The sequence below is a fragment of the Perca fluviatilis genome, chromosome 8 (genome assembly GCF_010015445.1).
Source record: "Perca fluviatilis chromosome 8, GENO_Pfluv_1.0, whole genome shotgun sequence".
Classification (NCBI taxonomy): Eukaryota; Metazoa; Chordata; class Actinopteri; order Perciformes; family Percidae; genus Perca; species Perca fluviatilis.
Genome location: NC_053119.1, coordinates 33,253,052 through 33,268,285, shown reverse-complemented (window position 1 = coordinate 33,268,285; position 15,234 = coordinate 33,253,052). Strand labels below are relative to the sequence as shown.

Genomic DNA, 15,234 nt, shown 5'->3' with positions numbered 1-15,234 from the left:
GTAATCTATGAAGTTGATGCTAACTCTGACAGCTGTTGGGCAGCTAACATTAACTTTTGCTGTCTCCATGAAGCTCCCAGCTAAGTTCCTATAACTCGCGACGCAGTTAGGAAACCAGAACAAGCTAACTATTGATAACTGTTGCGGTTATGGACATTTCTGTTGGGGTTGTTTATATTTCTGTTGCCTGTTTTCATAATTCTGTATGTTTCCTGTTTTGTATATTGATTCTGTTGACTGTGTATATTTCTGTTCCCTGTTGTCTATAATTCTGTTTCCTGTTTTATTGTGATAGTCTGGTTTTCTGTCTTGTCTTGTCTAGTTTTACTTCCTGTGTTTTCCCGCCTTTGTTGATTACTCTGCCACTCCTAATGTGTTTCACCTGTTGTATCGCCTGTTCCTTGTTTGCTCATTACCTCTTGTATTTAGCCTATGTGTTCCCTTTGTCTTGTGTCAGATCGTTATGTGTGTGTTTGTGTGCGTTCCCTGTGTTAGTTCTGGTCAATTTCTATCCTTCCTGTATTTCCCTGTTTTTTTGTACTCCCTTGATTGTTTTGGATACCTTTCTTCTTATTTTTGGAATTGGTTTTTGCCTGCTGCTTCTCCCAGGACTCCCTTGGTTCTTTTTTGTGTTTCGATTAATAAATCCTCGAACTCAACCCTTCTCCTACCTGCCTGCCTGCCTGTCTCTCCCTGCATTTGGGTCCTTTAATCCCCGGAAACGTAACAGATAACAGCATTTTGGCTCGGTGGATGTCGATTTTAAAGTCATGTTAAAACTATTTCCCACCCTTCTTCTGATTTCCAGCCGCAGCCTGTCACTCCACCTGTACTAACGTTACTCGGTACGTAACGTTAGCTCACAATGCCTTGTGTTTCTCACTCCCGTAACTTATTGTCAGACATGACTTGAGAAGAGGAATATTATTTTTTTATTAGCCAACCTATTTATAAAACACATTTGAATAGTAATTTCAGCATTCGAATAGTATTGATGTTTTTACTATTTGAATTATATTCGACTTTCAGAATTCGTTCCAACAGCCCTAACGTACATACCCACGGCGTCGATTTAACTCAGAAGCATTAATCAGCCTTAACAGGTGAAGGCAGTAACGCACCATGAAAAGTAGAAATGCACCAACAAAATACCGTGAAGAAGAAGACTTTTGGCAAGCAAACAGATTGAAACACTCCAGGGTTTAAATTATTCAAAAACTTTGCTTTGCAAACTGCTTTGCAAATGCTTTATAAGGAACAGTAAACTGTTAACTAGGACTGCTCGATTATGAAAAAAATAATAATCACGATTATTTTGGTTAATGTTGAAATCAGAATTATTTAACATGATAAGTCGTTGATTTTTGGAAAGATGTATTTATTGAAGTTAAAAAACAGTGAACAAATCAACAGTGGAAACACCCTGAACTGTCACATTTCCCATTATACTTTTTCCGATTTAACGTTTTCTATTTTTCATTCAGAACACAAGACAAAAAAGAGTTTATTTGCAAAACATAATCTGCAAAATAATCGTTTTTCTCGAGTACTCGGTTTTGTGATCGTCAGGAGCCAAAATCTTAATCACAATTAAAATTTTATTAATTGCACAGCCGTACTGTTAACTCTTTCTGGAAGAGTTCAATCAAATTCCCTTGCTTTCCCCAGCTGGATGAGACAGAAACAACACTTTTCAAGAGCAAGTGTGTTATGGAACTCACCTGGCGTCCAGCTCTATGGACTGCGGGAGGAATTTCTCCACTCCGTCATCAGGAAATGCTTGTGACAGCTTAGAGAAGAAGAAAAAAACACATACTAAACTAAGTACAATTGCCTTTGTACACCGACGCATGTATCATTCCTATTTTGCACCAGACGCACAGCGGACTTTTCCCTCCACAGACGCACGTCGGTAAATTAGGGAATGTATTTGCGCTCCCGGGGGTTCAGCGAAAAGCGGAGGCGTGTTCAGGCACAAACATTACCTGGTGCTATTTTGCAGTTTCAGAAAACAATTCCGCCACAGACCAGAAAAAACCTGGTTTAAAGTCAGTGGCGCGTTATTCAGATGCAGAGGCCATAATGTAGCGTGTGCACAACGTGCATACACCTTGCTTCCCTTATCCACACGGACGCAGCAATTCCCATTTTTGCAAACCATACATAATTAAAAGGAAAAATATTACTGAAAATGCGCTTCAGGTGTTTGGATCGGTCAGGAGGCACTTTACAGTACAGTCCTCAAAAAGTCGCAGCATTCTTTGTGGCTTGCGTTTCCATGAATGATGGATGTGTTGATGACATAAATGAGGAAATATTAGAGGACTTAAGGAGACGTGATGTTGAACTACGGTGAAATTGGACACTCCGGCGGGATCTGGTCCTGGAGTGGCAATGCGCAATGCGCTCCTGGTGGAGCGGGTGGACGGAGATGGAGTTGGGGGAGGAGGAAGGGGCACAACAGGAGCAAGTGGTGCGTTTGGAGGCCCACACTCCATGGCTGCAGCAATCCTCTCCAGACTGTGGAGATACGCCCAAGAGGCCGCAGCAACATTGCCACGCCAGGCATATAATAGCAATCCGCCATGGAACAAGCGCGCCTGCTCTTAAAGGGAATGTGAGATAACCACACCTAGCTACTTCAGACCAACCCATTTTAGATTTGCGTTGGGCGCAAGACTCATTTATCCCGCCGGTATTATAGCAACAGCGCCCGAGATCCACCCACAAAGCTACTTGCGTTTCACGTTTGATACTTGCGTTTCAGATCGTTAAAATAGGGCCCCAAATGTCTGTTTACAATAATTAAATCAGAAACAGAGGGGGAAGTAGAGCTGGGCGATACGGAGAAAATTAAATGTCATGATATTTTTGACCAAATATCTCGATGTTGATATTGCGACGATGTTGTAGTGTTGTCTATTAGTGCTTTCAAAAAACATTTACGCAATGAGATTTTTTATAAATAATCATCAGTGACAATGACTAAGTGGGTAAAGGCAAATAATAAAACAGCTAGAACAGTCTGGTAAGAAATAAACATCAAACAACAAGTAAAGAATTACGTGACTTTACTGTAATGTAGCCTAACCAGGAAAAGACAACAATTATGACATATTACGATATCCACAATTTCAGACAATATCCAGCCTCATATATGGATAGATATAATATCCATATATTCCCCAGCCCTAGGGGGAAGTGATTCATTCATTCATTTAGAATTGTATAGGCCCTTTATACTTGTAAAAGGTCAATCTGTAGAATAAACAGTACTGAAGACATTTGACTATTCTCTCAACCTGAGATTATTATTATCAGTTAGGGAATGTGTAGTCTATATCCACAACGTTTCACTTCCAAGATTGTTCCGGAGCCTCCGCAATCCCACTGGATGTCCTTCTTTTCGGCCGGATGTCCGTTTCTTTTCCTACACTTTCTCTGTGTTGTAATTTTAAACTCCGGTGGACTATGGTTAACTGCTCCTCAGATCTCTGCAGGGTAAATCTAGACAGCTAGCTAGACTATATGTCCAATCTGAGTTTTCTGTTGCACGACTAAAACAACTTTTGACATACACATGTACACCTGTTCCACCAAAATAAGTTCCTCACCGAAGCTATTTTGCGGCGGCAAACTGTATGTATTATCCTGCCAATGATTCAAATCGATATCACGATGCTTTTCATTATATATTACTACACGTGGTTTTCATCGACAAATTCAAGCAGTCGGATATATATTTACTCCCCTTTTTATTGTATCGGCTCTTAAAAAAGACACTTCCTGAATGTAGTGCAGTCTGAACACAGCAGACAAATGGCAAAAACAAAAAAAAGCAGCCACCGGAAAATCAACAAAAAACATCAATAGGCTATAATCGATTATGGTCTGTCACTGCATCGATGCAGAATCGTCCATGTCTGCATCGCGACGTATTGATGCAATGATTCAGTCAACACCCCTAGCGCTTAGCGCAGCCCATGACGATTGTGATTGGTTTAAAGGGTTGATAGAATGATTATATAGGGTATTTCACACTGTTCCTTAAGGTCTCCTAATAGGGTATGTAACATTGACTGGACTGAAAACTGCTCGGTTGCTATTTTATGGGCCCTTATTCATCCCTGTGTTTTGGCCCTATTTGGAACGAGAGCTTTTCTTCCAAATATGGTATGCTCATTAATATTTAGATGAGCTGCACTCTGATTGGTTGAGGAACCACATACGCATACATTGGAGACGAGACAGCAGGTCTCATATTTCAGACACTGCAATGTTTCGTTACTAAATTCACTTCTGAGACTTTTTTATGCAAGAAATCAACTATATAAAGCTCAAATATGGACCGTTTTATGAAAATTGATGGCTAATTGCAAATTTGGTAAGACCACTTATTACAGCTACACTAAGGTCTTACAAAGCTAACGCTTGTGTCCGATTTCAATTTAATGCATTTTTGTGAATGTGAGGGGTTTCGTTAGCTGCTAGTGTCCATTCAATCCTATGGGTAGCTAAAGATCGCGGCTAGCTAGCTAGCTACACTTTCAGCATAACTATAATATATTTACAGTTTGAATTTCGTCACGCCACTTATTACAGCTACACTAAGGTCTTACAAAGCTAACGCTTGTGTCCGATTTCAATTTAATGCATTTTTGTGAATGTGAGGAGTTTCGTTAGCTGCTAGTGTCCATTCAATCCTATGGTTAGCTAAAGATCGCGGCTAGCTAGCTAGCTACACTTTCGGCATAACTAATATATATGTACAGTTTGAATTTCGTCACGTCACTTATTACAGCTACACTAAGGTCTTATAAAGCTAACGCTTGTGTCCGATTTCAATTTAATGCATTTTGTGAATGTGAAGGGTTTCGTTAGCTGCTAGTGTCCCTTCAATCGCGGCTAGCTGCAGGCCCTGGAGCTCCGGTAGTCCAGTAACCCAGAAATGGTGACTTTGCGTGGGTATGGAGCGCCGCGGGCTTCCGATCGTGATGGAGATCCATCTAGCTCACAGCGAGCTGGGGTCTGTGAAGGAGGACACGCTGGGCGCGAGGCAGCACCGGCCGCTGTCACGTTAGCCTGCTGAGCTCCTGCTGAACTGCGACACACAGTCGGACAAAATTTGCAATTAGCCATCAATTTTTGTAAAACGGCCCGTATTTGACCTCTACATAGTTTTTTTCTCACATAAAAAAGTCTCAGAAGGGAATTTAGTAATTAAATAGCGGACGAACAATGTATAACATTTCTGAGATCTGCGTGACCTAGATTCAGAAGACTAAGCTGGCCTCAGGTCAGTAGTGTAGCCTATGTAAATGTTGTGGCGTGATAAAGGTAGAGACTAGAGCCAAATAAGGAGGAGCCACCCAGTTGATGTCAACTTGGTGGTTCATTGAGATTTGCCTGTTTTCAGAGGGCAGTTTCAAATTGTGAAAGGTGTCAATGGGATTTTGAGGTTCTATGTATGTCCTATGTACCCTCCAAACTGTCGTTTTTCAACTATGACAAGGTAAAATTGGTTTTGCATTCTATCACCCCTTTAAAGAAATGCCAATAAACAACAGAGCACGTTTTTCTCCCATCCTGGAATGCTGTGTGGACTCGCCAGACCCTCCTCCGCAGCGCTGTGGAGGAAGGCCTGGCAAAGCCAGACTAGGGATTGTGTGTTACCGTGATGGTCCTGACCTGGCTCAGCAGCTCTGTCACCTCCTGCCGAGTTCTGACAACGGATGACACAAACCCATCTGACCAGCTGGCCTGGAGGAGGGAGGATGAGGGGAAGGGAAGGTGGAGGTGATGGAGTAGAGGAAGTAGAAAACCAAGTGAAAGGAAAGGGTGAACACATGAAGAGATGAACAAAGAGCATTTGGAAAAGTGAGCAGGCGTCTGTGTGTAGACTGGACCCACCTCGAACACATATTCACTAGTGTCTTCAGACGTGTGTGTCACTCCTCTCAGCACCACCTTCTCAATCACCACTGAAAGAAGCACAGATTGGTTCACACATGATTGGCCACACTTCGCATGTTTAAGACAGTTGCTTTAACACACGTGTCAAACTCAAGGCACAAGGGCCAAATCCAGCCCCCTTGCAAATTTTGATCCTGCCCGCATATCAATTTAGGTTGACAATAGATTTTGGGCCGCCTAGATGTGAGCCAAACCAAAAAGACAGGAAAGTGTTTTTCAGACTGTAGTTATGCAACACAGAATTTGGCAGATTTGCCGACTTTGACACTCAGACATTCCCACAGAACCAGAGAGTTTACATATTCAGGCTGTGAAACAGGTTGTTGTAAAAAATGTAATCATTGTTTTGCTTGATTTGCTAAACACTATGATGGCTAAGGAACTTTTTTGTTTTTTGTTTTTAAGGCTTTATGTCAACCAAACTGTAAGGGAGAAAGCTACATAAGACACGAATAATACAGTTAAAGGTATTTGACTTTTTCGGTTGAATAAAAGCATGTCAAACATGTCTGGCCCTTAATGCGAATCTCATTTTCCAGTGTGGCCCTTGGTGAAGTTGAGTTTGACACTCCTGCTTAAACACATTATTCATTTAAAGTTGAAATAGCCAGGAGGAATTAAAACTTATGTGAGGACAAAACTAGTAAGTTACAAGTGAAGTAGTTTAATCATGTCATCAGGTGTAACTGCACTGACTGCAGTGGTGGAATGTAACTAAGTACAGTACATTTACTCAAGTACTGTACTTTGTACAAATTTGAGGTACTTGTACTTTACATGAGTCTTTTCTTTTCATGCCACTTTCTACTTCTACTTCACTACATTTCAGAGAGAAATATTGTACTTTTTACTCCACTACATTCATCTGACAGCTTTAGTTACTAGTTACTTTACAAATTAAGATTTTTGCACACAAAACACATGTAGTTTATAAAATATTATATTTTATTAGAAATTAAACTACCCAACAATATAACGGCCTACAAGTAGAGTACAGCTGAAATGATTAACCGATTAAACACTTAGTTGATTGACAGAACTGTTTGGATAGTTTCTGGTTTCTAAAATGTGAAAGTTTTTCTGATTTGAGTACATTTACTTTTTATACTTAAAGTACAATTTCCTGATGATACTTTTCCTTAAGTAACATTTCCAATGCAGGATTTTAACTTGTAACAGAGTATTTTTACAGTGTGGTATCAGTCAGTGGCGGCTGCTGGTCTTTCAAAGAGGGGAAGCTCATTTTCGGCCTACATCATAAAAATTTTCAATTTATTTCAATTACTGAAATTGTTGGGTTTTTGTAAATTATAGAGTGTGGTCTAGACCTACTCTATCTGTAAAGTGTCCTGAGATAACTCTTGTTATGATTTGATACTATAAATAAAATTGAATTGAATTGAATTATTTATACGTAAATTCTGGTCTACGTTCCTTTTTAAGAAAATGCTCTGTGTGACCTTGTTGTACCAACTAGACATCTAATACTAGTGACTTGACCAGTGTCCTCTCAATGGCCAGCAGAGCTAGGCTGCTTAAACGGCCTTGGCCCATTGTGTTACAGGTATAGGACTTGAGCCACTTTAAACAGGAGAAGCTCCTTTCTACACCTGCAGATGTAGCTACAATTGTTGCCACTAATGAAAACAGTTTGTAAAGCTGAGGAATTGCACTGTCCCAACTCCATGTCTTTCAGGAACACCAAGTAATTACACAGCTTTCCCATGTTACAAAAATAAGCATCTTAACTTAAGATGCTTGTATTGTATGAAGTTACAGCCAAGAAAGAAAGTCTCTAGTGGTGTAAAAGTAATTTGCACTCCTTGCCACTAGGCGGCGACATTGACCAGTAAATGGCAGAGTGAACTCTAAGGGCAAAACAGAACTAGCGTGAATTCTCCTAAGTTTTGGAAAAGCTTCTGTTGATGTCAGCAGCCATTACGCTAGTAGAAACTGCAGGGCAACTAAATGTCTTTCTTCCGTTAATTACAGGTAAATAAGCAATTGGCTAGCAATTTCGCCAAGCAAATACCAAGAAATAGGTTGTCTTTCGACCACACTTGCAAAATCCGCGATGGGACTGAGCTCGAATAGCTTCGGTGACTTTTTATAGTACAAAATCGCGGTCAATCAAAAGGAAGATGCAGTCTTTCAACAGACCCTCCAATCATCACGCTGAAGCCCGGAGTCCAGGCCAGCCCACTCCTCCATTCACCCCCAGAGACGCTGAGCGTCCGTGGACGGGACATAATCACAGCATTTATCCAATGATCGTCCAGTTTCGAAGCAGTGAAAAAAACTGTTCAAAGCAGCCCCATTGAAGTCCATGGACGATGTCAGACCTACTATATGTAGCTGATTGTGAACAAACTCGTCTTTGTTATGAACGTGTTCTAATACATTTTTAGTCAATAAAATGTTAACACATCAGTACATATTTGACCATTAATTTTTTTGACATTTTAGGGGAAGCCGAGCTTCCCTTGCAGTCTTAAAGAAATCGCCTCTGGTATCAGTACTTTTACTTAAGTAAAGGATCTGAATACTTCTTCCACCACTGACTGACGGTGATGTGAACTGGCCAGTCAACTGCACTGTTGATGCACTCAAGTTTTAGCCCCATAGCACGAAATGACTGTAGTGTATACAGTGTGTTCATAAGGTTGGTTGGATAAGATTGCTGACCAGCCACAATAATTCCATGTTGGTTGCTTCTCCAGGTACTGTGATGTCATTCCTGTATTATGTTGCAAAACAACTCTTCTTCCCCAACTAAATGCATTTTAACTGCTCAAAGATAGTGTCCTCTATTTTTTGAGCAGTTAAAATGCATGTAGTGCAATGGGTGGGTAGCTGGTATAGCAAGACAGTTGCTGATGAAGTCAAAGAGCTCTCAAATGACAAACAGTGATATCATTACATAATGCATCCTGCACTATGGAAAGCAACCTCTTCACCAGACCTTTTGATATAAGTCTAAATGTCATTAGCTAGCTCACTCCTCACAGTTGTCACAATGTGTCTTTTTGTAATGTAAGTGGAAGAGAGCCCCATTTTTGCAGTTACTTACTCAACAGCAAGTCAGCAAACTTCATCTTCAGTATATTATTTGATGGATATTATTTGCAAGGCTCTTTGCTGAAGCTCATAAATGTCCAGCACCCACAGAAATAAGAAGAAAAGAGAAAATAGGGGCAGAGGACACTGCAGATACAGACACTGCATCTGAAAAATCAAAAATCACGAATATTTTGACCATATACATCGGCGTCGATATTGTGGCGATATTGGTGCTTTCACAAATATTTACACAATGAGAGTTTTGATAAATAATCACCAATAATGTGGATACCATGGCAAATTATAAAACAGTAAGTAAGTCCGGTAAGTCCAGAAAATTACATCACTTCACTGTAATGCAGCCTTTAAAACCAGGAAAAGACAACACGTGTGTCATATCACGATATTACGATATCCAAAATGTAAGACGATATCTAGCCCCATATATCGATGTCGATATAATATTGATATATTGCCCAGCATATATGAATGCAAATCCGTCACACACGAGTTAAGACTACATGTGTGCACACGTCTTGGATTATTTGCGCATATGTTTACTTCTGTGTCTGGACGCATGCCCCTGGTGCAGAGGCAGGTTAGGGCTGCTCCACATGAGTTGAAATGGTGGGAACGCTGAATAGATGGGTGTGTGTGTGCAGAAGACCTCCAGGTATAGATTTAGACATATTAGACTCCAAAACTCTATCTGAAGCCAAAGGAGGCAGAGGTGTGCAGGGACAAGCAGCAGGGGAGGGAAAGACATGAGTGAAGGAGGAGACAAATAAAGAGGGGGATAAAGTAGGAAAGAGAAAGGAGTCACTCTCACCACGCACGCACGCACACACGCGCACGCACACACACACACACACACACACACACACCACGCACATCAGTCACCACCTCGCTGTGTGCCTGTTGGGCAGCAGCTGTGGAAGGCTCTAAATGCCGCCTGCCATTTACACTAATCTAGGCTCACACACACACACACACACTTTATGAAGTCCAGGATTGTGTGTGAATGGCGTGATCAAAGGAATTATGTTCTAAATAGATAATACTGTATATTGATAAATATCACTGTGTCTTTATTACTTTACAACTACAGTTTAAATGTGTGTGCGCCAGAAAACCAGATCGTAAAACCAACACATGAGGTGTGGCTCATTCTTCCTGGCCTGACGTAGCAAAAACTGTAACACACAGGGAAAACGGTATGACATGCCATATAAACGTTATTGTGTGCCTGTGAGTATGTACGCTTCTATGCATGTGTTTGTGCATGGTGGATACAACTGTGTATGTGTGTGTGTGTATCTGATTTATGCTGGTGACAGCTATGTTGTGTGACCATGAGGTAGTGAAATAGTTAAGTATTGTGTTACAAACAGAGGCAGGGGGCCAAGACAATAACAGACTGGCCTGAAGAGCTTCACCCTAAAACCTAAAACCACATACTATACTCCCTGAGACAACAGCTGGCCACCGAGTGATTGATTACAAAGGTGTTTAAATGTCTTATAAACCAATAATTCAGTGTGAGTGTGACTTAGAATGTAGAACAAGACACTGCTGTCATAATGTGTGTTTAGTAAATGCGAAGATAAGATTTTGACTTTTTTTGCACTGTTAATTTTCAAAGAGCAAAATCCTGTGCTACACCCACAAAAGGTATTTTCACTTTGCCTGATTAGAGAAATGTCCCTCATTGTCGCGGTAGTTTTGTTGCCACTTTTAGTGTGAGACAATTCACAACTTTGTCAATTTCTTACAGACCCTTTTCAGGGCAGACAGTTCCATCAAGTGTCCCAGTAAGCCAGCATGCACAATGTCGGGACCCTGGAACTAGCTCACCTAAATGGAATGCAGTCAGTTTTCATGTTATCAATTCTACCTGTGCTTTTCCTGCTACGGCAAGCCCAAAATGTCTGCTGTGTAACAGCTATAGAATGTGAAGATGTTTTTGGTCCTATTTAAGGCCAATTTTACTCAACAATAGTCACTTCCGGGTAGACTGACAGTTGATTTGAATTGCCGAGATATGTGAAATTGGCAAACTTGTTTATTTCTGTTGTTATTTTCAGCTTTAACTTTAACGTTTCCAACAGTTTAATGTTTCTCAATCTAGCGTTATGAACAGAAACATCTCACCACCGGTCGGACTGACTGCTAGTTAGGGTGGTGTAATTTTCTCTAGTCTGTGGCCCAACAGGTAAATTAGCTCTCCAACCTAATGTTAGGGAAAGTGTTGATATCAAACATGCATTTTAGATGAATGAGATGAGAGTATATCCAATTGTTCCTCGTCCCCGTTTGTACAGGTTCTCTACCCGGAAGTTATTGTAAACAAACATTGTGATTGGGTCTATAACGTAATACATTTGCTTCGCAAAATTGCAAAAAAGACACTAGATAATTATGACTAAGATACAACTGTTTTCCACTGATTAATATCTTTATATTGACAGTCAATCAGTGTGTAATATGCTTCGCTCAAAGTTATGAACCCACAGAGAATTATCACCCAACTCTGCCTCTTTTAGGTCGTTGTTTTGATTTTACAGCACATTTATTAAACCATAACCCCACTTAAATTGATTCAACCTTGTTTCCAGGAGCAACAGGAGGCTACATTTAGTGATAAACCAACTACAAGCTACAGACTTGCATTTAGCAGCTAAAGATCCATTTCTCTAAGGAGTTGGTGGAGAGCAGAAAAGGAGAGTGAAATTCAGACTTACATTTGTCACATTGGACAGAAACACAACTCCAAATGACTGCTAATGTTATTCCATGTCTGCTGGATATACACATATGTTAACTGTTTGATAACATGTTAGCTCTAAGAACCTCAAACTTCTCTGCTCAATATTTGATTAAAATAATATAATAACAAATGGAAAAATGTATGTTTAATTAATTGTATTTCATGTGGGAATGTTCTGTAGAATGCAAAAATACTTGTTGATGATTGAACTGATGCATCACCCTGAACCTGAACCTGAATCTGAACACACACACACACACACACACACACACACACACACACACACACACACACACACACACACACACACACACACACACACACACACACACACACACACACACACACACACACACACACCCTTAGCCTTAGGGCAGCATTCTTTAAGCTTAATTGTAGAGTGCAGATGTGCCAGCATGCCACATCTTGTTCAACTGGGCTTAACTGGGAGTAGAAGTAAGTTAAACAGAGAGACAATGAGACAGGGGTGTCGGACTGGGGGTGGAAATGGGACTGAGGAGGGCACAAAAAGATGCTAGAATGAATAGCTGTGGATGCAGGAAGGGGCTGATAGAGAATGCCTTTCTACGGGGCCCAGAATTTTGTGCTACGCCCCTGCAGTGAAATGAAGAAAAGTAGAAAGTAACAGAATACAACAGCAAAGTAGAGAATATTTCCATCACAGAGGCCCATATTTACTGTAAATAGCACAGGATCATCATCAAGTGTTCTTCTGGGAGTGACACTACCATTTACAAATGTAACAGGAATATAAAAACAACAGCTTCTGTAATGGCTGCTTCACCTTTTCCTGCTTTCCCCTGGTGGTTATTGGTCGGTTCTGCTGCGTCCTGACCCTGTCCAGCAGGTAGAGGAGGTGGCGGTGGTGGAGGGGTGGGAGGGGGAGGAGGAGGGAGGTCCGGCTGAGGAGGGGGAAGCGCCTGGCTGACAGCTTGGTCTCGTCGTCCCATGGTGAACCCTGAGCCTGCTCCGGCCTCTTTGGTCCGGCTCTGGAGTGCAGGGGTGAGAGATCATCCAGTAAAAGAGAGGTTAAAACCACAGAGCTCAGGGGTCAGGGATAACTAGATACTAGGGCTGCACCATATGAGTGCACATGCTTTCAGTGTTCTGTTAAAATACAACAAATTGCTTGTTGAATTTGAAACAAATAAAAGGAAATCCTTTCCAACATTATTTTATTAATCAAATTGAACATTGAATTGAATATAAAAAGGCACCACTACAAAAGAATGACAGTTGCATTTTAAAGTGCAGCGTTCTACTGATCTTTTGCGATATGTCACAGCCTTTCACGATGTGTTTATTGCGCCAGTTGATATCGCGATAGTCTCGCATTGTCAAGTGCAGTAAAGCATAATAGTGAATTCTGCTTTCTCTACAATGTAACCAGATGGAAACCCACACAGTTTCCCCCTTCTGTCAACAAGTTGCCCTCACAGTCCCACATTGGCACAAAAACACACACATGGCAACATTCTACAACCATCTATATATATGCAAAGCTGAAGCTGTGCTGTCATTGCTTGAACAAACTCACACACTAAGCAACACTCTTTCCAGGGCTGGCACAGTGCTAAGACAAAGTGAGGAGAAAGATCTGGCAGCGCAAGTAAACCAATATTTAACCAGGCTTGTCAACTGAGAGGGCATTCTTATTTATACCAACGCCCTCGAGGAGCAGTTGTAGGGAGAAAGAATTGTCATCCCTTTACTGTTGGACGAACAACAAAATGGAGACAGGCAACAATGTTAAGTGTGTCTGTATAAGGATGGATTTTTCTTTCAAGGCATTTATTAATAAGGCTTTTTAAACCTGTTCTAATCAATATTTTTTATATTAACAACAAAGTGAATGGTTATGCATAATGGGAAGGGGGTCGCGCATAGTGGCAAACCCACAGAGAATTATCACCCAACTCTGCAGACACCAATAGCAACTAGCTGATGATAATAATAATTTAATGATCCCCAGTGGGGAAATTACAATTTACACTCTGTTTGTTAGAAATCACTATACACTGGCCTGACAGACATGCTCAGGACCTATGCATGCACAAATGGAGAGATGTCAGAGGGGAGTGGGCTGCCAGTGCTGGACTAGCGCCCTGAGCGGTTGGGGGGGTACGGTGCCTTGCTCAAGAGCACCTGACAGTGCCCAGGAGGTGAACTAGCATCTCTCCAGCTACCAATCCACACTCTGTACTTGGTCCGTAATGGGACTTGAACCAGCGACCCTCCAGTTCCCAACCCAAGTCCCGACGGACTGAGCTACTGCCACCCCCATAGTGCAGCATTTAGCAGCTGAAGAACCAGATATTTCCCTTAGGAATTGGTAGAGATTAAATACAGAGCTAGAGTGAATAGTGGACTTACATTTATTAGATGGATGTTAACACGGCTCCAAATGAATTTTAATGTTGCTATGTGTCTGTTTCAGGGCTGTTTCTAGCTTTGGTCCTATGCAAGATTGTGTTTGGGGGCCACATTTGTCAAACTACGATGGGGGGGGGTTCAAACCTTTAAAATGATCTATTGAGATTCATTGATCTATAACACTTTAGGAGGAAAACAGGCTAGATTTGTATAAACCTCTCTCAAATTCAAATTGAGCAATTTAAACCTACAGAGAATTATAATTAAAAAAAGTTAACAATGAGGCTCCTCTACGCCAATAAATGCAACAGATGCAGGATTTTCCTGAAACAGGTTTATTAAAAAAAATAAAAAAAGTTATTTATGAGTCCTCACTAAAATAATATGATAATGCAGTTTAAAAATAAACTTGCTGGTTTTATTGTCATAACAGAACAGAGGAACTTTTTTAATATCAACATATATTAAAAGTTCTGATAAATAAAATGTATAAAAATACAAACTTAAGATATGAAACTTAAAGTCCTTTGAACAAAAACAATAAAAAAAAAAAATCTAAGAGTTGCCAACAGGGACGCTGTAGAGCGCCCTCTGGTGGACAAACTATGCAACGCCAACAGTCATAACATGGTTGAAGGGGGTTTCGTCCATTTTTTAAATATTCATTTATCGGCCATTATAAATGGTTAAATAGTTTGGAAAATGCCTAATATCAGCTGATAATATCAGCCCGCCGATATATCGGTCTGGCTCTAGTTTGGGCCATGAACTGTTTGCATGAACTGGGGTAGACGCTCCGTATTCATGCGCCATCTTGAAATACATTAGCCGGTAAGGGACATACAGGATATTGTGCTCCGCCTCTCGCTTCGCTGTCACATGATAAACTCACAGGTGCTGCTAATGGGTATCATAGCTTCCCGGCCCCGGGCAAGTTTGAAGCATAGGAAGAAGGAAACATGGATTCAAAATCCAAATTTTCATATTGAAAAGAGCAAGAGACCGGCTTTTTGACGCGTGAAGGCTACCGTAGCTGTAAT

The 15,234-nt window shown here is 40.9% G+C and overlaps 1 protein-coding gene across 5 annotated transcripts in view; it reads right to left on the bottom strand.

Annotated features, from left to right (window-relative positions):
• The window catches only part of zcchc14 (zinc finger, CCHC domain containing 14), a 64,228-nt gene that overhangs the window by 27,320 nt on the left and 21,674 nt on the right, over nt 1-15,234 (bottom strand). For all 5 annotated transcript variants that reach the window (XM_039807970.1, XM_039807974.1, XM_039807972.1 and 2 more), the window contains 4 exons: nt 12,606-12,810; nt 5,911-5,981; nt 5,689-5,760; nt 1,722-1,789 (listed from right to left, as the gene is read on the bottom strand). In XM_039807970.1, coding sequence (XP_039663904.1) covers nt 1,722-1,789; nt 5,689-5,760; nt 5,911-5,981; nt 12,606-12,810 — 416 coding nt within the window. The remainder of the gene's footprint in view (nt 1-1,721; nt 1,790-5,688; nt 5,761-5,910; nt 5,982-12,605; nt 12,811-15,234) is intronic.